We start from the raw sequence: 20,285 nt of genomic DNA on the forward strand, positions 1-20,285 counted from the left end.
TCCCTATATTGGTGGACGATTTGCTCCAATTTGACTCTGGGACGTCCCTTCCAAATTCCTCAGCCACAAAAGGTGCTGACCACGGATGCGTCCCTCCTGGGATGGGGAGCTCATGTCGATGGGCTTCACACCCAAGGAAGCTGGTCCCTCCAGGAACGCGATCTGCAGATCAATCTCCTGGAGTTACGAGCGATCTGGAACGCTCTGAAGGCTTTCAGAGATCGGCTGTCCCACCAAATTATCCAAATTCAGACAGACAACCAGGTTGCCATGTACTATGTCAACAAGCAGGGGGGCACCGGATCTCGCCCCCTGTGTCAGGAAGCCGTCAGCATGTGGCTCTGGGCTCGCCGTCACGGCATGGGGCTCCAAGCCACATATCTGGCAGGCGTAAACAACAGTCTGGCCGACAGGTTGAGCAGGATTATGCAACCTCACGAGTGGTCGCTCAATTCCCGTGTGGTACGACAGATCTTCCAGGTGTGGGGCACCCCCTTGGTAGATCTCTTCGCATCTCGAGTGAACCACAAAGTCCCTCAGTTCTGTTCCAGGCTTCAGGCCCACGGCAGACTGGCATCGGATGCCTTCCTCCTGGACTGGGGGGAGGGCCTGCTGTATGCTTATCCTCCCATACCTCTGGTGGGGAAGACTTTGTTGAAACTCAAGCAAGACCGAGGCACCATGATTCTGATTGCTCCTTTTTGGCTGCGTCAGATCTGGTTCCCTCTTCTTCTGGAGTTGTCCTCCGAAGAACCGTGATTGGAGTGTTTTCCGACCCTCATCACACAGGACGAAGGGGCACTTCTGCATCCCAGCCTCCAGTCGCTGGCTCTTACGGCCTGGATGTTGAGGGCGTAGACTTTGCCTCTTTGGGTCTGTCCGAGGGTGTCTCCCGCATCTTGCTTGCTTCCAGGAAAGATTCCACTAAGAGAAGTTACTTCTTCCATTGGAGGAGGTTTGCCATCTGGTGTGACAGCAAGGCCCTAGATCCTCGCTCTTGTCCTACACAGACCCTGCTTGAATACCTTCTGCACTTGTCTGAGTCTGGTCTCAAGACCAACTCTGTAAGGGTTCACCTTAGTGCAATCAGTGCTTACCATTACCATGTGGAAGGTAAGCCGATCTCAGGACAGCCTTTAGTTGTTCGCTTCATGAGAGGCTTGCTTTTGTCAAAGCCCCCTGTCAAGCCTCCTACAGTGTCATGGGATCTCAATGTCGTTCTCACCCAGCTGATGAAACCTCCTTTTGAGCCACTGAACTCCTGCCATCTGAAGTACTTGACCTGGAAGGTCATTTTCTTGGTGGCAGTTACTTCAGCTCGTAGAGTCAGTGAGCTTCAGGCCCTGGTAGCCCAGGCCCCTTACACCAAATTTCATCATAACAGAGTAGTCCTCCGCACTCACCCTAAGTTCTTGCCAAAGGTTGGAGTTCCATCTGAACCAGTCAATTGTCTTGCCAACATTCTTTCCCCGTCCTCATTCCTGCCCTGCTGAACGTCAGCTGCACACATTGGACTGCAAGAGAGCATTGGCCTTCTACCTGGAGCGGACACAGCCCCACAGACAGTCCGCCCAATTGTTTGTTTCTTTTGATCCCAATAGGAGGGGAGTGGCTGTAGGGAAACGCACCATATCCAATTGGCTAGCAGATTGCATTTCCTTCACTTACGCCCAGGCGGGGCTGGCTCTTGAGGGTCATGTCACGGCTCATAATGTTAGAGCCATGGCTGCGTCGGTAGCCCACTTGAAGTCAGCCTCCATTGAAGAAATTTGCAAAGCTGCGACGTGGTCATCTGTCCACACATTCACATCTCATTACTGCCTGCAGCAGGATACCCGACGCGACAGTCGGTTCGGGCAGTCAGTTCTTCAGAACCTGTTTGGGCTTTAGGATCCAACTCCACCCCCCGAGGGCCCTGTTTGTTCTGTTCCAGGCTACACTCTCAGTTAGTTGGTAAATTTTTTAGGTCAATCTCAGTTATGTCCTCGCCGTTGCGAGGCCCAATTGACCATGGTTGTTGTTTTGAGTGAGCCTGGGGGCTAGGGATACCCCATCAGTGAGAACAAGCAGCCTGCTTGTCCTCGGAGAAAGCGAATGCTACATACCTGTTAAAGGTATTCTCCGAGGACAGCAGGCTGATTGTTCTCACAAACCCGCCCGCCTCCCCTTTGGAGTTGAGTCTTCCCTTGAAGTGTATTGTCTTGCTACATACTGGACTGGCCGGCTCGAGCCGGTTTCGGGCGGGAAGACGGCCGCGCATGCGCGGTGCGCATGGGCGCGCGAGGACTAGCAAAGGCCTTTGCTAGTAAACTTTCCGATGGAGGGGGCTGCCGAGGACGTCAACCCATCAGTGAGAACAATCAGCCTGCTGTCCTCGGAGAATACCTTCTACAGGTATGTAGCATTCGCTTTGGGGAAGCACACAGGTTCATAAGAAAGACGTCACCAGTTAGTGCAGCTACATTCCTTACCTTTCTGTGGTGAATCTCTCTTACAGGTGTAATCTTACTACTACTACTAGTACTTAACATTTCTAAAGCACTACTGGGGTTACGCAGCGCTGTACAGTTTAACAAAGAAGGACAGTGCCTGCTCAAAGGAGCTTATAATCTAAAGGACAAAATGTCAATTTGAGGCAGTCTAGATATCCTGAATGGAGGTATAATGGTTATGTGCCGAAGGCGACATTGAAGAGGTGGGCTTTGAGTAAGGATTTGAAGATGGGCAGGGAGGGGGCTTGGCGTATGGGCTCAGGGAGTTTATTCCAAGCATAGGGTGAGGCGAGGCAGAAAGGGCGGAGCCTGGAGTTGGTGGTGGTGGAGAAGGGTACTGAGAGGAGGGATTTGACCTGTGAGCGGAGGTTTCGGGTAGGAACATAAGGGGGGATGAGGGTAGAGAGGTAATGAGGGGCTGCAGATCGAGTGCATTTGTAGGTTAGTAGGAGAAGCTTGAACTGTATGCGGTACCTGATCGGAAGCCAGTGAAGTGACTTGAGGAGAGGGGTGATATGGGCATATCGGTCCTGACGGAAAATAAGATATGCAGCAGAGTTCTGAATGGATTGAAGGGGGGATAGATGGGTAAGTTGGAGGCCAGTGAGAAGTAGGTTGCAGTAGTCAAGGCGAGAGGTAATGAGAGAGTGGACGAGTGTTCGGGTGGTGTGCTCAGACAGGAAAGGGTGAATTTTGCTGATGTTATAGATAAAGAAGCAATTCTTCTCATCTCCAAAGTTTTTCACGATTATTCATTTCTCAGTGATGTTCATTGCCACCCAAAAACTTTTTTTATGGCAATGCTAGCAACATCCATCATCTTCATAGGTCAGCTTTTTTTATTCATTAAAGCTTTCATATATCTTAGTTTATAAACTTTTAAATTTTTCCACTTATCTTATTCTCCGTTTAACATCGACCCAGGGGTTACAGTTGTCCGACATATGTTTCGCTCTAGTCTGAGCTGCCTCAAGGACAGTCCCCTATAAAACAAATGCTTTAATTAATCAATAAATACAATCATTGCTCAGGACCAATCTTATTTACAGACACTAAGCAATGAAATCTCACCCCGAGCATTTATTGCAGCGCCAGCTTTGTCCAAACCTTCATATACAAAGATGGTGGCCGCGTTCTTCTTACAATCTGAAATACTCTCTATCTCATGACGTCAGTAGTCCCTCCCCTGAGTTCTAATTGGATCTGAGCTAGATTAATGATGCCCATTCTAATTCTGCATTAAGACCCCTAGGGGCAACCGTTTGTAAAGAGAAAATATACCACTGTTCTCTATAGTTAAGCAATTTCTTCAATGAACCACCCTCCCTCCTCACCTCAATTTGTTCAATAATCCTCCATTTGATATCATCGCTGCTGTGACCCTTCTGAAGCCAATGCTCAACTAAAGGAGCCTGAATGTTTTGAGTATTTATACGGGATTTATGTTCAGTAAGGCGCGTCCTAATAGAACGAGCACTCCTCCCTATATATATATAAGGTCACATGGACATACTATAGCGTAGATTATATTGCTAGTATCACAATTAGTTATAGTTTTAGATCTCAAAATCATATTTTTCCCAGGTACTAGCCAAGAGTTACCCACTATCGATTGTGTGCACCACTGGCAGTGCCCACATCCTGTATGTATACCATTGTTAGGCTTAATTGAAGGATCAAAAAACGTATTATACGCTAACTTTTCACCAATTGACTTCCCTTTTGTATAAGATATTATTGGCATTTCAGGGAAACATGGCTATAGTTGAAGAATATGCCATTGATCTCTAATACTTTGTACAATTTTTTGACTTATGTTTGAAAACGGTAATACACATGTTAGACTATCAGTTTTCTTCTCTAATATTCTCCGTTAGCAACCATGAGTGGTGAGCAAATCTTGCTCTTGTATAAGCTTTCTTTATAGATGCTCTTGGATAACCTCTAGATATAAATCTAGCTTTCAATTCTTTTGATTGACGTTTAAATTCATCTAATGAAGAGCAAACCCAATTGGTGAGGTGTCATATGTGTGTGCCCGATGCAAAGAGCTCCTAGCTCTCAGAGAACGTGTCCGTTCTCTTGAGGCTAGAGTAGCAGACTTGATGGAGCTGAGGGAGACAGAGAGGTACATAGAGGAGACCTACAGGGATGTTGTAGAGAAGTCCCACCTCCAGTCAGGTAGCCCCTGTGCTACCTTGGAGGAGGGAGGTCTCCTAGAAGGAGAGCATCACCCTGGTGAAGTAGGAAGTACTCCTGTAGCCAGGACCTGCCCACCAGGGGATGTATCATCCTTTCGCACCGAGGATATATCTCCAAATGTTGCCCGGGAGGGAAAGGTTAGGACAGCTGTTGTACTTGGTGATTCGATCATTAGGCATATAGATAGCTGGGTGGCTGGTGGACGTGAGGATCGCCTGGTGACTTGCCTGCCTGGTGCGAAGGTGGCGGACCTCACGCGTCACCTAGATAGGATTTTATATAGTGCTGGGGAGGAGACGGCTGTCTTGGTACATGTGGGTACTAATGACATAGGAAAATGTGGGAGAGAGGTTCTGGAAGCAAAATTTAGGCTCTTAGGTAGAAAGCTGAAATCCAGATCCTCCAGGGTAGCATTTTCTGAAATGCTACCTGTGCCACGCGCAGGGCCCAAGAGACAGGCAGAGCTCCAGAGTCTCAATGCGTGGATGAGACGATGGTGCAGGGAGGAGGGCTTTAGATTTGTTAGGAACTGGGCAACATTCTGGGGAAGGGGGAGCCTATTCCGAAAGGATGGGCTCCATCTTAACCAGAGTGGGACCAGGCTGCTGGCATCGGCGTTTAAGAAGGAGATAGAGCAGCTTTTAAACTAGAAATGGGGGGAAGGCCGACAGTCGCTCAAAAGAGCATGGTTCGGGATAAGGTATCTTTCAAAGATATCACCATAACAGGGAAGATAGAGTATCCTGATAGTGAGGTTGCAAAAGAGATTGTAGTAGATCGGGTATCTTTAAATAACAATAAAAATCAGACAAAAGATTGCCAATTAATACTGTCAAGTACCAAGCATGATGTACTTAGGAACAACAAACATAGTTTGAAATGTCTATATGCGAATGCCAGGAGCCTAAGAAATAAGATGGGGGAGTTGAAAAATTAGATATAATAGGCATCTCTGAGACCTGGTGGAAGGAGGATAACCAGTGGGACACTGTCATACCGGGGTACAAATTATATCGTAGTGATAGGGTGAATCGGATTGGTGGAGGGGTAGCATTGTATATTAACGAGAGCCTTGAATCAAATAGATTGAAAATTCTGCAGGAAACAAAACACTCCTTGGAATCACTGTGGATTGAAATTCCATGTGCAAAGGGGAAAAGGATAGTGATAGGAGTGTACTACCGTCCGCCTGGCCAGGACGAACAGACGGATGCGGAAATGTTAAAGGAAATCAGGGACGCAAACAAACTGGGCAACACAATAATAATGGGGGATTTCAATTACCCGCATATAGACTGGGTTAATGTAACATCTGTACACGCAAGGGACATAAGATTTCTTGATGAAATCAAGGACAGCTTCATGGAACAGCTAGTTCAGGAGCCGACAAGAGAAGGAAAAATACTAGACTTAGTCCTTAGTGGTGCTCATGATCTAGTGCAGGGGGTAACGATACGAGGGCCGCTTGATAACAGTGATCATAATATGATCGGTTTTGATATTGGCATTGAAGGAAGTGAAACTAGGAAATCAAGTACGCTAGCGTTTAACTATAGAAAAGGTGATTACGACAAAATGAGAAAAATGGTGAAAAAAAGACTGAAAGGAGCAGCTCGCAGAGTAAAAAACTTGCATCAGGCGTGGATGCTGTTTAAAAACACCATCCTGGAGGTTCAGGACAAATATATTCCACGTATTAGAAAAAAGGGAAAAAAGACTAAACGTCAGCCGGCGTGGCTAAACAGTAAGATAAAGGAAATCATTAGAGCCAAAAAACAATCCTTCAGAAAGTGGAGAAGAGAACCAACTGAAAGTAACAGGATAGATCATAAGGAATGCCAAGCCAAATGCAAAGCGGAGATAAGGAGGGCAAAAAAGGACTTTGAGAAGAAATTAGCGTTGGAAGCAAAAATACATAGTAAAAATTTTTTTAGATACATTAAAAGCAGGAAACCGGCCAAAGAGTCGGTTGGGCCGCTGGACGAAAATGGTGTTAAAGGGGCGATCAAGGAGGACAAAGCCGTAGCGGAGAAATTAAATGAATTCTTTGCTTCGGTCTTCACCGAGGAGGATTTGGGAGGGACACCGGTGCCAGAAAGAATATTTGAAGCGGGGGAGTCGGAGAAACTAAACAAATTCTCTGTAACCTTGGAGGATGTAATGGGTCAGTTCAGCAAGCTGAAGAGTAGTAAATCACCGGGACCTGATGGTATTCATCCCAGAGTATTAATAGAACTAAAAAATGAACTTGCGGAGCTACTGTTAGAAATATGCAATCTGTCCCTAAAATCGAGTGTAGTACCGGAAGACTGGAGGGTAGCCAATGTTACTCCGATTTTTAAGAAGGGTTCCAGAGGAGATCCGGGAAATTATAGACCGGTGAGTCTGACGTCGGTGCCGGGCAAGATGGTGGAGGCTATTATTAAGAATAAAATTGCAGAGCATATACAAAAACATGGACTGATGAGACAAAGTCAGCACGGATTTAGTGAAGGGAAGTCTTGCCTCACCAATCTAATGCATTTTTTTGAGGGGGTAAGCAAACATGTGGACAATGGGGAGCCGGTTGATATTGTATATCTGGATTTTCAGAAGGCGTTTGACAAAGTGCCGCACGAAAGACTCCTGAAGAAATTGCAGAGTCATGGAATCGGAGGTAGGGTATTATTATGGATTAAGAACTGGTTGAAAGATAGGAAGCAGAGAGTAGGATTGCGTGGCCAGTATTCTCAGTGGAGGAGGGTAGTTAGTGGGGTCCCGCAGGGGTCTGTGCTGGGTCCGTTGCTTTTTAATGTATTTATAAATGACCTAGAGATGGGAATAACTAGTGAGGTAATTAAATTCGCCGATGACACAAAATTATTCAGGGTCGTCAAGTCGCAGGAGGAATGTGAACGATTACAGGAGGACCTTGCGAGACTGGGAGAATGGGCGTGCAAGTGGCAGATGAAGTTCAATGTTGACAAGTGCAAAGTGATGCATGTGGGTAAGAGGAACCCGAATTATAGCTACGTCTTGCAAGGTTCCGCGTTAGGAGTTACGGATCAAGAAAGGGATCTGGGTGTCGTCGTCGATGATACGCTGAAACCTTCTGCTCAGTGTGCTGCTGCGGCTAGGAAAGCGAATAGAATGTTGGGTGTTATTAGGAAGGGTATGGAGTCCAGGTGTGCGGATGTTATAATGCCGTTGTATCGCTCCATGGTGCGACCGCACCTGGAGTATTGTGTTCAGTACTGGTCTCCGTATCTCAAAAAAGATATAGTAGAATTGGAAAAGGTACAGCGAAGGGCGACGAAAATGATAGTGGGGATGGGACGACTTTCCTATGAAGAGAGGCTGAGAAGGCTAGGGCTTTTCAGCTTGGAGAAGAGACGGCTGAGGGGAGATATGATAGAAGTGTATAAAATAATGAGTGGAATGGATCGGGTGGATGTGAAGCGACTGTTCACGCTATCCAAAAATACTAGGACTAGAGGGCATGAGTTGAAGCTACAGTGTGGTAAATTTAAAACGAATCGGAGAAAATTTTTCTTCACCCAACGTGTAATTAGACTCTGGAATTCGTTGCCGGAGAACGTGGTACGGGCGGTTAGCTTGACGGAGTTTAAAAAGGGGTTAGATAGATTCCTAAAGGACAAGTCCATAGACCGCTATTAAATGGACTTGGAAAAATTCCGCATTTTTAGGTATAACTTGTCTGGAATGTTTTTACGTTTGGGGAGCGTGCCAGGTGCCCTTGACCTGGATTGGCCACTGTCGGTGACAGGATGCTGGGCTAGATGGACCTTTGGTCTTTCCCAGTATGGCACTACTTATGTACTTATGTACTTATGTTAAACCCTCCTAATTCTCAAAAATTGGCTAACAGGAAGATTAAGGGTGGCGAAGAGACGACGAGGGTTAGAGCTGAGAGAATTAGTCAATTGGGTATAATAGTCCTGTTTGGCAAGGAATAGGGAGGCCTGGAAAGAGGATAGCATGAATTTATAATGAATGAAATCGGTATGGGTGCGAGATTTCCTCCAAAGGCGTTCAGCCGATCGGGCGCAGGAGCGAAGGTATCGGATGCAAGGGGTCAGCCAGGGCTGGGGATTAGTACGCCTTGTGGGACGGGAGATGGATGGTGCAAGGGTGTCCAGGGCAGAGGAGAGAGTGGTATTGTAGGCGGAGACAGCCTTGTCGACAGACTCGGAGGACATGATGGAAGGGAGGAGATTAGAGATACTAGAGGATAATGTGGGAGGATCACCAGCCTGGAGATTCCTGGAAGTAGTGGTTAGTGTTGGGCAGGACTGAGGGGGAGGGTGATGAAGTGTGAAGGTGATCAAGTGATGGTCTGAGAGAGGAAGAGCTGAGGTGCAGAAATTGGAGGGTGAGCAGGTAGAGGAGAGGACGAGGTCAAGACAATGGCCAGTTTGGTGAGTAGGGGTGGTGGAGCTCAGTTGGAGGTTGAAGGAGGAGGTCAGAATGAGGAACTGAGAAGCGTAAGAGTCGGATGGGTCATCAGCGTGTATGTTAAAGTCTCCAAGAATGAGGGACGGGGATGAGGGTTCAAGAAAAACGGAGAGCCAGGCATCGAAGTCGGTAAGGAAGGAGGAGAGGGACTTGTCAGGGGGGCGGTAAATGACAGCAACTCTGAGTGGCAGTGGGTAGAATAGACGGATGGAGTGAACTTCAAAGGATGAGAAGCAGTGAGACTGCGGTAGGAGGAGGGGTTGAAAGCTGCAAGAGGGTGAAAGTAGTAACCCGATGCCTCCTCCGCGGCCAACTGGGCAGGGAGAGTGGGAAAAAAGATAACCTCCATGGCATAGGGCCGCAACTCAGGCAGAGTCGTCGGGGGTGAGCCAGGTTTCGGTTAGGGCTAGCAGTTGAAGGGAACGGGAGAGGAAGAGATCATGGGTGAAGGAAAGTTTGTTGCAGACCGAGCGGGCGTTCCACAGGGCACACGAGAAGGGGAGGGAAGAGTGGGGGAGGAGGGGAATAGGGATGAGATTGGAGACATCGCGGAATCGTTTGCATGGATAAGATGAGGACAGGTGTGGGGGACATGGGTTGGGATTGATGTCTCCCGCGGATAGCAGGAGAAGGAGCAAGAGAGTGCATAGGAGGGTGGGGGAGGTAGGGCGATGAAGGCGACGAATACGGGATGCGCTTAGGAGGAATGGGGAAGGGTTAATGGCAGGAATGAGGTGTTGAAGGTTGAGAGCTAGGAAGGAGGAAGAGGACAGGAGAGAAGGTGAGGTGATGGGGGACAGGGGTGGGTAGGGAGGAGTGGAGGAGTGGCCTAGTGGTTAGGGTGGTGGACTTTGGTCCTGGGGAACTGAGGAACTGAGTTCGATTCCCGGCACAGGCAGCTCCTTGTGACTCTGGGCAAGTCACTTAACCCTCCATTGCCCGCCGCATTGAGCCTGCCATGAGTGGGAAAGCGCGGGATACAAATATAACAAAAATAAAAATAAAAAATTGCAGTAGTGAGCAGGACAGGAGAGGACATGGATGGGCAGTGAGTTCCTGCGGTAGGCAGCGGTAGGGGGAGGGGGACAAGTTTAGGAAGGGATAGGGCATGGAAGAGAATGTGAATATGGGCCATGAACAGACGGATTGGGACAAGCTAGAACGGACGGACTGGAACAAGCTGAGAACTCTTTGAGCTAGTTGTCCTGATACTTCGTCCAAGGGGAGTAGACAGAGTTGTTAGTAGTAGTCCTTATGGGGTGCTATGAGATGAAAGATACGCAGAATACAGTTCTAGGTGCAAATTACAGGCATTTAAAGCGGATTACAGTTCTAAATGCAGTATCAAGCTATGAGATGAATGATAGGCAGATTACAGTTTAGACATGCTACAAAGCCTGTAAAGCAATTTAAAGAGATTCGCATTTAAAGCAATTAAAGTAAGCTTTCAGTATGCTGCAGAGCAGAAGTTTAGGATATAGCAGTCTAATCAATGGACTTAGGTATCGCTCACGGAATGTATTTTATGTGTAGTTCCTTTGTTTAGTCGGGGAGAAGTTCAGCTTATCTCTCCGTGCGCTGGGATGGCCACGATTCGGTAGGGCCCGATCGTTAGATGCTGGTGGGTGGTCGAGTCGCCGTCACCAGTCGAGGGCAGGGGTTGGGTGCGCCGCGTGGTTCTCACAGATTGTGTGGAAATTATGTCGTGCAGCACCAGTTCTGTGCGCGATGGGAGTCAGGGCTTCGGCTGCTCTTCCAGCGATGACCCAACGGTAATTTACTATCTCGGTCTATTGCAGCATGCAATGGAGCGTCTCCAGCTACTAGCACTTAGTCGTTGCTCCTCTCGTCCTGATCGCATGCAGGGTGTCGAATCAACGGGTCGCGCTGTTCATCTGGGCTGTGTTGAGCCGTTCGCAGAGTTGATTCCCTGGAAGGATCGCTGGGCTTGTTGGGCTTTATTCAGTTGCTTTATTCGGAGAACTTCTGGAGAACTGGGAAGGAGATTACTTTAAAAAACTGGGAGGCTCTTGCCATGTGGACTGGGGGAGTGGTTATTGGCTGGTAGGGGTGGTTAACCTTACAAAGGGGAGGAGCGATAAGAGCTACTGCTAATGAAGAGGGAGTATAGAAATATAACTGATGGGTGGATGTCATTGGGGGAGGGGGGAGGATTTGGGCAAAATAAAAAGGGGTGTCGGTTTAAGGACAGGGTCTTTGGTTGCCCACGCCCCCACCAAGACCTTTGAGGATTGGAGGTATCTTGTCTGGCACTGCAACCAAGGGCTGATGCAAGAAAGGAGTCTTCGCTATAAGAACAGGGACTGAAAGGAGAGCTCTGGGAGAAGGAAAGGAAAGGAACCTTCCCGGGACTTGTTTGGAGTCAGAGGTGGGAGGGTGAACCTGCACCTTTGAGTAAAGTGTAGGGTTACCATATGGCTCCAGAAAAAGGACGACATATTGATCCAGTCCGTATTTTGCTTCCATTTTGAAAGCAATGGAAGTAAAACCCAGACTGGCTCAATTTGTCCTCCTTTTTCTGGAGCCATATGGTAACCCTAAGTGAGGTCTGGTTCTGAAGTGGCCTGGTGGCTGGAAAGCGCCTGGCAAGACACTTACTACTACTACTACTACTTATCGTTTCTATAGCGCTACAAGGCATACGCAGTGCTGTACACCAGACACAAATACAGTCCCTGCTCAAAGAGCTTACAATCTAGATAAGACAGTACACAGACAGAACAATCAATATATATAAATGGCGAGTATCGTACTCACTCGCAAATGCACAGTAGAGACCCTCTCTGCCCCGCCCCCACGTCAATACGTGATGACGAGGGCGGAACAGAGAGGGTCTCTACTGCGCATTTGCGAGGGCACCGCCGTCGCTAACGCTCCCTCTACCCGGAGTCGCCACCACCACCCACCTTCCACCCGGTCGGGCCCTCGCTCCACTATTGAAACAGCAAGGGCACGCAGCACACAGCTCTGCTTAGCTGTCGTCGGCCTTCCTTCCTTCTTCTCTGCCTGTGTCCCGCCCTCGACGACGTTACGTCACACGAGGGTGGGACACAGGCAGAGAAGAAGGAAGGCCAAGGCTGCATGCCCTCGCTGTTTCAATAGCGGAGCGAGGGCCCGACCAAGTGGAAGGTGGGTGGCAACAGCTCCGGGGGGGGGGCGAACTCCGTGGGGGAGCGGCAGTGGCGAACTCGGCGGCGGGGTGGGGGGCCTTTCAACCCCCCCCTTCCTATGCTAGCCTATTTTTACGGGCTGAACGGCTAGTTAGGGAGTAAAGAGGTGAGGATAAGGACAGGGCAAGTGAGTTAGGAGTCAAAAGCAGTGGTAAAGAGGTGGGTTTTGAGTTTGGACTTGAAAATGGCCAAAGACGGGGCTAGACGTACAGGCTCAGGAAGTCTATTCCAGGCGTGAGGTGCAGTGAGATAAAAGGAACTTGATAAAAGGAGTCTTGAACTTACCTGATAAGACAGCAGACAAATTGCAGCCCCGGATTGTTCTGCCAGAGGGAATGGGTGATATGGGGAGAAAAGGATTAGGTAAACTGTTATAAATAGTTAAATAACGAGGATTCCTTCCTTAGCACATCAAATTTGTGCGCATATTTTCTCAAGGGATATATCAGAAGAGTTGGAATTGTCTCATTTGCTGTTATTGGACTTGTTTGACTGTTGCAAGTTGTTAGTAAACTTTATTTGAATTTAAAACCTTAACCAGAGTGTATTTTATGAACAGTGATACAAAGATAAAAGTGGTTTTAAAAATCCCACAGCCTACCAGGATTTGGCCAGGCCCTGGCCTGCGCCCCAGCATCTGAAGTACAGTCTGTTTTGTGGACCCTGGTCCTGGGTCCCTGATGGGGTGGTAAACCATGGTTCCACAGGTAACTGATTCCTCTTTATTTCAAATGTTCTTGTTTTCTACCAACCCTCATGTCCCTCTAAAGGCAGGATCCAACCTGTGGCTCTTATTCCTGTCACTGTGAGCAGAGACAAACCGATCCATCTCATAAGTGAGCAACTGGCTCGCTTATTTCTCTTTTCTCTTGGTAACACAGCACTTTCTTGCTGACATCTGTACAAATTCTTGTAATACAGATTCTTGGACGAGTCTGGGATAGTGTGCACAGGATCAGCTCCTAGGCTCTCAGGTTCCACTAGATGGCAGCAGTCAAACAAGCGGTTCTCGAATTCCCTCCCTCCTGCTTTTCCCTGCTCTATGATGTGTCCCAGACTTCCCCTTTCGTTCCACTCCCTCCCCTCCCCCCTTTTTTCTCTCTGGACTGGCAAGGCAAAGCCGTGAGGAGAGAAGCTGAATGCCTGCACTGAGGAGCCAGCAAAGAGGGAGCCAGGGCAGGAGGATGGCTGCAGGGCTTTGTGCTCAGCAGGTAGGAGACTGGCAGGAGGTGGGCAGCAGGGGATGCAGTGCCAGGCGATGTCATGCAACCTCTGATACACACATGGTGCATGGAAAGTTCTTCTTCCTGGTTCCCCTCCCTTCACAGGGCTGCTGCTCCTCAGCCAGCAAAGAGGGAGCCAGGGCAGGAGAATGGCTCATGGGGTTTGTGCTCAGCAGGTAGGAGACTGGCAGGAGGTGGGCAGCAGGGGATGCAGTGCCAGGCAATGTCATGCAACCTCTGATACACACATGGTGCATGGAGCAAGCAGACGAAAAAGAAAGTTCTTCTTCCTGGTTCCCCTCCCTTCACAGGGGCTGGAAATGGTGCTGTGGAGAAGGGCAGGAGAATGGCTGCAGGGCTTTGTGCTCAGCAGGTAGGAGACTGGCAGGAGGTGGGCAGCAGGGGATGCAGTGCCGGGCAATGCCAGGCAGCCTCTGATACACAAGCAGAAGAAGAAATGAGCCTGGCACTGCTCAATCCGTTCCTGGGTCTCCAGAAAAGAAAGTTCTGCTCTTTATTCCCTGCAGCCCCTCAGCTTCCTACATAAGAATAGCCAATCCAGGTTACAAGTATCTGGCAGAAACCCAAATAGTAGCAGCATTCCATACTACCAAGTCCAGGGCAAGCAGTGGAGTTGAGGAGTAGCCTAGTGGTTAGTGCAGCAGACTTTGATCCTGGGGAACTGGGTTCAATTCCCACTGCAGCTCCTTGTGACCATGGGCAAGTCACTTAACCCTCCATTGCTCCAGCTACAAAATAAGTACCTGTATATATGTAAACTGCTTTGAATGTAGTTGCAAAATACCACAGAAAGGCAGTATATCAAGTTCCCCTTCCCCTTTCCCATGTCCATGTCTATCTCAAAAGCAGACTATGGACTTTTCCTCCAGGAACTTATCCAAAACTTTTTAAAATCCAGATATGCTAACTGTTGTTACCACATCCTCCGGCAACAAGTTCCAGAGCACAATTATTCGTTGAACAAAAAAAATACTTCCTCCTATGTGGCTTCCACAGAGTCACTGCACCCAAACAAACCCTCGTTTCAAGTCACCACATTGTCTCCCTGTTAGGGTGGCCAACTCAGCATACCCAAAAAAGGGGACAATCAAATCTTTAAAATGAGAAATAGTGCCATGGAAACAGAAGCATAGCCAGGTTGAAGGTGTGGGGGGACCGGAGAGCGGACTGGCGCCGGCGCGTGTTTAAAATGCAACAGATTGTGTAAAAAATAGGCATCGGCACCGGTGGAAGTCCGTTTGGGGGAGCAGCCATTCCCATGGCGCCCCCCAGTTTGTCTTGTGTTTCTATAGAGTATATAATTTGCTTATGCAAATATATTTACATTGATTCATCATTGCAAATTATTTATCAGACTCAGGTCCTTGTGTAAGCCATTGGGCCAGGCTGAACCTGATCAACGTGGTCCGTCCGTCCCCCCTGAGGTGATTCTTTCAAATACTGGGAAATGATAGTGCATTCTGATCAGGGGTCTCTGGCTGGAATACTGCATTTGGTTAAAAAAAAAATGAGGCTTGAATTTATATCCCCTGATATTCAAAAGAATTTAACTGACCAGAATCGGCACCTGGCCGGTTAAATGCTTCAGAACCGGCTATTCAACAGGGGATAACCTGTTATCTCCCGCTGAATATTGTCACCGGCTAGCCAGTTATATCTGCCGATATAACCGGCTATCTGCCAGTTTTCAGCCCCACTTCAGCAGCTATGTTTGTCCACTTTGAACATAACTGGCTAAGTCAACTTAGCTGGTTATGTTCAAATTGGCCAAAAATAAACTGGATATTCAATGCTGGTCACCAGAAATGGCCTGAATATCGGTCCCTAAGTGTCCAGAGTGACCATCAATAAAGCAGCTGAAACACCTAGCTATGAATTCAATGGCTGAGACAACAGGAGATAAAGTGACTGGCCCAATGTCACAAGAAATGTCAGTGGTAGAAACCATTTGAATGCTGGCTTCACTTCTGCCTCTGCTACTCCAGGACTGGGACCCCTTTATCATACAGCTCTGCTATTGCACCTCATTCCTGCTATGCAACAGCCCCTGTTCTGCTTTTCCAGTAATGAGACCCTCACACACAGTGTGCTGCTAGTGCACCTTATTCCTGCCCTGCTGCCACCACTTTCTGCTAGTCCAATTCTAGATTTTCTTCTACACACAGAACTCTGCCAGTGTATCTTATTTTTGCCATGCCACTGTTACGTCTGGGAAAGTGAGCCCTTGTGCCCCGGCTGAGCATGGTGAAGATGGAGCAGCACGGCGCTCGGTCAGGCAGCCAGACACCCCCTACCTTCACCTGGGAAGCGACCGCCGTTCCCCGGGAGTTGAGCCCCCAGGTGCAGGCGGCCACCAGGACTTCTGGAACCGGCGGGGTGTACGGCCACCAACCAGACAGGCGGGGAAGCTGACACAGTCCAGGGACCAGGAAGATGGCAATACAGCAGAGTAGTCAGGAGTCAGTCCAAAGTCTGGGCAGGCAGCACACAGCAGAGTAGTCAGAAAACAATCCAAGGTCTGGGCAGGCAGCAACACAGCAGAGTAGTCAGAAAACAATCCAAGGGTCAAAACACAGGATCACAAGATAACCAGTAGTAGAACACAGGCGAGGACTACAACCTCTACAGCAAAAGAAGCTGAAGCAAGGAAGGACTGGAGGCAGGGCTTTAAATAGTATAGGAATTAGGTTCAAACATATGCAGCTGATCCAAGATGGCTGCCTCCATCAGAAGAGATGCCCTACGCCCAAATATGGGCTTCCTTCCTGAAGCTGCCCAACTCCAAGATGGCTGCCACAACCTGAGACACCCATCTCCAAGATGGCCGTCCTATCCTGGAGATACCACATCCAAGATGGCTGCCGCTTCCTCGAATGCCCATACCCTGCGCAAGCAGGCAGGCTGCACCTCTGGAGGAGTGAACAGAGTGTAACAGCCACACTGTTTGCTATTCCGTACAGAAACTGCCTCACACACACAGTGCTGCCATTCTTCTCTCTCCTGACATGCAGCACCCTCTTTTATTCCAAAAGAGATTCCTCCCAACACAGAAATCCTTAAATGCTCCTCATTCTGCTGTGCAGCACCCTTTGCTTTTCCAGTAGGAACATCCCCCCCCCCCCCCCCCCCATGAGATCTACGGTACCACATTCCGCAGTGCAGCTTGCTCTATCAGGGTTGTGTCTACAAAGCCTTCTGATCACCTACTCGGGGAGAAAAGGCTGGTTGGTATTTCAAGCTTCTATGCGATAATCTTCCTAAATCAAAGCAGAACTGAGAAGTTACCAGCTCCAGAAGGAGTCTTTGTGGCCAGTTCTTGTATCCCAAAAGCAAGGTGGTATTTGTAGTATGGAACCAGTAGCACTGATTTCAAGGATTACACCAGAACAGGGTTGAAATCTAGGACTGGCCTAAAATCTCCCTCTTGGAACTGGGTTACTTGGAAACTCTGCTCAATGTAGGCAAGATGTCATCTGAACCTTTTAAGTGACTGACGGGCACATGAATCCGGTAATCCTTTAACTGTATGCCTGTTCTTTAAAGGAAGCTAGGTGTTGACTTTCTTTTATCAAACACTAGCTTAAGAGGGTAAAGATGTGCTCAAGTGGATGCACATAATGCCAGCCCCATAGAGCTGGTACAAGTTGTGCACCTAAATTAGACTTACAAACCCTGGAGGAAACTGAGTCTAGGGCCACACATGGGGAAACGAAGCCAACTCTTCCATGATATAATATTAGGAAAATAAAGTCATTTGACCTAGTCTAATACATTCTGAGCTCCTCCACATGTCACCGAGTTTGTTTCTGGTTTGTGTTTCAGGTGCCAGTGACATTTGAGGATATCACTATCTACTTCTCTCAGGAGCAGTGGGAGTATTTGGATGAGTCCAGAAGGAGCTTTACAAGGAAGTGATGAAGGAGAATTATGAGATCCTGATCTCACTAGGTAAGAACTGCATTCTCTGCATTTTTAGCAGACAGAGGGGCTGATTTCATAAAAGTAATTTGAGACATTTTCCCTTATCTCCTTTAGTCCAGAAACTTCCAAGTATGATCATGCCCTGCCTTTCTATTCTAGGACAGTAGTGTTAGACCCAGGATTGAGGAACCTTTAGACCATCCTGTGTCTTACCAGATTTCTTCCCTATAAATCAGTAGTTCCCAACATGCAAGTACGCTTACCCTAAGGGATATGTGAGATATTAGCAAGGGGTACCCTCAGTATGGGCCCTAAAGTGAATGACCGGGTTAGGAAATGGTTGAATGGAAGGTGACGTAGGGTAGTGGTAAATGGGACTCACTCTCAGGAAAGGGACGTTACTAGTGATGTGCCACAAGGTTCACTTCTTGGGCTGGTTCTTTTTACTAGTTTTGTAAGCGATATTGCTGAAGGGCTGTCTGGTCAGGGTTGCTGCTTTGTTGATTATATCAAAATCCGCAATAAGGTAGACACCTTTGATGGTGTGGATAGCTTGAGAAAGGACCTAGCGGAGATTGAAAATGGTCCGGAATGCGGCAGCTCAGATTTATTGGCCAGCAGGAAAAAGGAAGTGATGATGCCCCTGTATAACACTCTGCTGAGACCTCATTTAGAATATTGTGTACAATTCTGGAGACAGCACCTTAAAAAAGATGTAAACAGGATGGAGTTGGTCCAGAGGGTGGCTACTAAAATGGTTAGTGGTCTTTGTCATAAAGTGTGTGGGGACAGACTTAAAGATATCGATATGTATAATTGGAAGAAAGGTGGCGGGGGGAAGATACGATAGAGACGTTAAATACCTATGTGGTAAAAATGCACAGGAGATGAGTTGCTTTCAATTGAAAGGAAGCTCTGGAATGAGGGGGCATAGGATGAAGGTGAAAGGGGATAGACCCAAGTAACCTGAAAAAAATACTTCTTCATGGAATTTCTGGAATGGCCTCCTGGTGGAAGTGGTGGAGACAGAAAAGGTATCTGAATTCAAGAAAGCTTGTGACAAGTACATAGGATTTTTAGGGACGAGGAAGGGAGAGTAGATGGCATGGGTAGGCAGTCTGGATAGGCCGTCTTTATCTGCCTTCATTTTTCTAGGTTTCTATGTATGAGGCATCCAGTGCCCAACTGCTGCCTTCCCCTTTCTGCCATCCTCTGTTAACTCACCCACTTGCCTGCCGCCTCCCTGACTCCGTGGCTGCAAAGAAACCAGACGCAATGTCGGAGGGGCAGGACTGATACGAACTGCTAGCAGCATGCACAGAGCCGTGGCCCTAGGCATTTTTTCTCTTTCCTTGCTGCCATGGAGTTGGAGAGGCAGTGGGTAAGTGTGCCGGTGAGTGATTGGGAGGAGGAAAGAAAAAAGTTGGAGTGAAGCTGGATGTTGGTAGTGAGACACACACACACGGGAGATACCTCATGACTTGGGGGGGGGGAGAGGCACACACAAAGAGTGGGTGAATGATGGATGTGGAGACAGAAGAAATGTCAAATGCACAGGAGATTCTGGCAAAAGTGTTAAGAGAGAGGAATGCAGAAACCAGATACTGGGGCCAACATGATTAGAAAAATAAAAACTCCAGACAACAAAAGTAGAAAAAGCATTTGTATTTTCTATTTTGTGATTAGAATATGTCAGTTTTTGGAATGTACATCTGTCAGAGCTGGTTAGACATGTCCATTTCAAAATCTCTTCTGGTTGGAGCTCAGGGGTACTTGGTGGAAATTTGTTCGACTTAGGAGGTACTTGACTTGAAGAAGTTGGGAAAGCAAAGTTACTCACCTGTAGCTGATGTTCTCACAGCTGGGTGACATCATCTGACAGAGCCCAGTGTGGAAGCTGACTAGCAAGAATAACTTAGAACTTTCTAGCAGCATCCCACCATGCATGAGCTGGTGCCTTCCCACCCAATGTGTGAGTGTGGGTTCCTCAGTCATTTAAAAAAAAGCTAAGGACTACAATAGAGACTTGCACGGGAACGCGGGATCCCGCGGGGACAGAAGCAGTTCTGCGGGATCCCGTGGGGACGGAAGCAGTTCCTGTGGGGTTCCCGTGGAAGTGTATGCTGCACTTGCGCCAGCCTCATCACCTACCGAGTACCAGTTCTTTGAGTGCTGTCTCCTCCTCCTCCTTGCTTTAAACAGCATAGATGTGGAAAGCCTCCATTAAGGAGGTGGTAGAGATACAAATGGTGACGAAATTCAAAAGGCATGGGATGAACACAGAGGATCTCTATTTAGAAAATGGAAGTTAAAAAAACCTAACTTAAATGGCTGCATGTGTGTGGATGTGTCATGTGACACATGGTGACTCTGGCTGTGATGAACTAGAGCCGATACCGGGAGACCTGTACGGTCTGTGTCTCATATATGGCAATCTGGTTTTGGATGGGCTGGAAAGGGTTTAGACAGCTACTTTAGTGGCTGGAACATGAGGACAGTGCTGGACAGACTTTTACGGTCTGTGTCCCGCAAATGAGAAGATGAATAGGCTGGAGTGCGCTTTGAGGGCAACTCAAGCAGTGGAACATAAGGATAGGTCCAGGCGGACTTCTATGGTCTATGTCCCAGAAACGCCACAGAAAGACCATAATCAAGTATATAATATCACAGTCATTGTTGATTTAATCATGAATGGATAATGATTGTGACTATTGGGCAGACTGGATGGACCGATCCGGTTTTTATCTGCTGTCATTTACTATTACTATTAATCCTCTCTG

The 20,285-nt window shown here is 47.9% G+C and overlaps 1 protein-coding gene across 2 annotated transcripts in view; it reads left to right on the forward strand.

Annotated features, from left to right (window-relative positions):
• Positions 1 to 17,477: 17,477 nt before the first annotated feature.
• LOC115464569 (zinc finger protein 664-like) overlaps positions 17,478 to 20,285 on the forward strand; it is a 40,571-nt gene continuing 37,763 nt past the window's right edge. For both annotated transcript variants that reach the window (XM_030194936.1, XM_030194944.1), the window contains exon 1: positions 17,478 to 17,532. In XM_030194936.1, the coding sequence (XP_030050796.1) occupies positions 17,499 to 17,532 (34 nt within the window). In that variant the 5' untranslated portion in view covers positions 17,478 to 17,498. The remainder of the gene's footprint in view (positions 17,533 to 20,285) is intronic.

This window comes from Microcaecilia unicolor, chromosome 1 (genome assembly GCF_901765095.1).
Source record: "Microcaecilia unicolor chromosome 1, aMicUni1.1, whole genome shotgun sequence".
Taxonomy (NCBI): domain Eukaryota; kingdom Metazoa; phylum Chordata; class Amphibia; order Gymnophiona; family Siphonopidae; genus Microcaecilia; species Microcaecilia unicolor.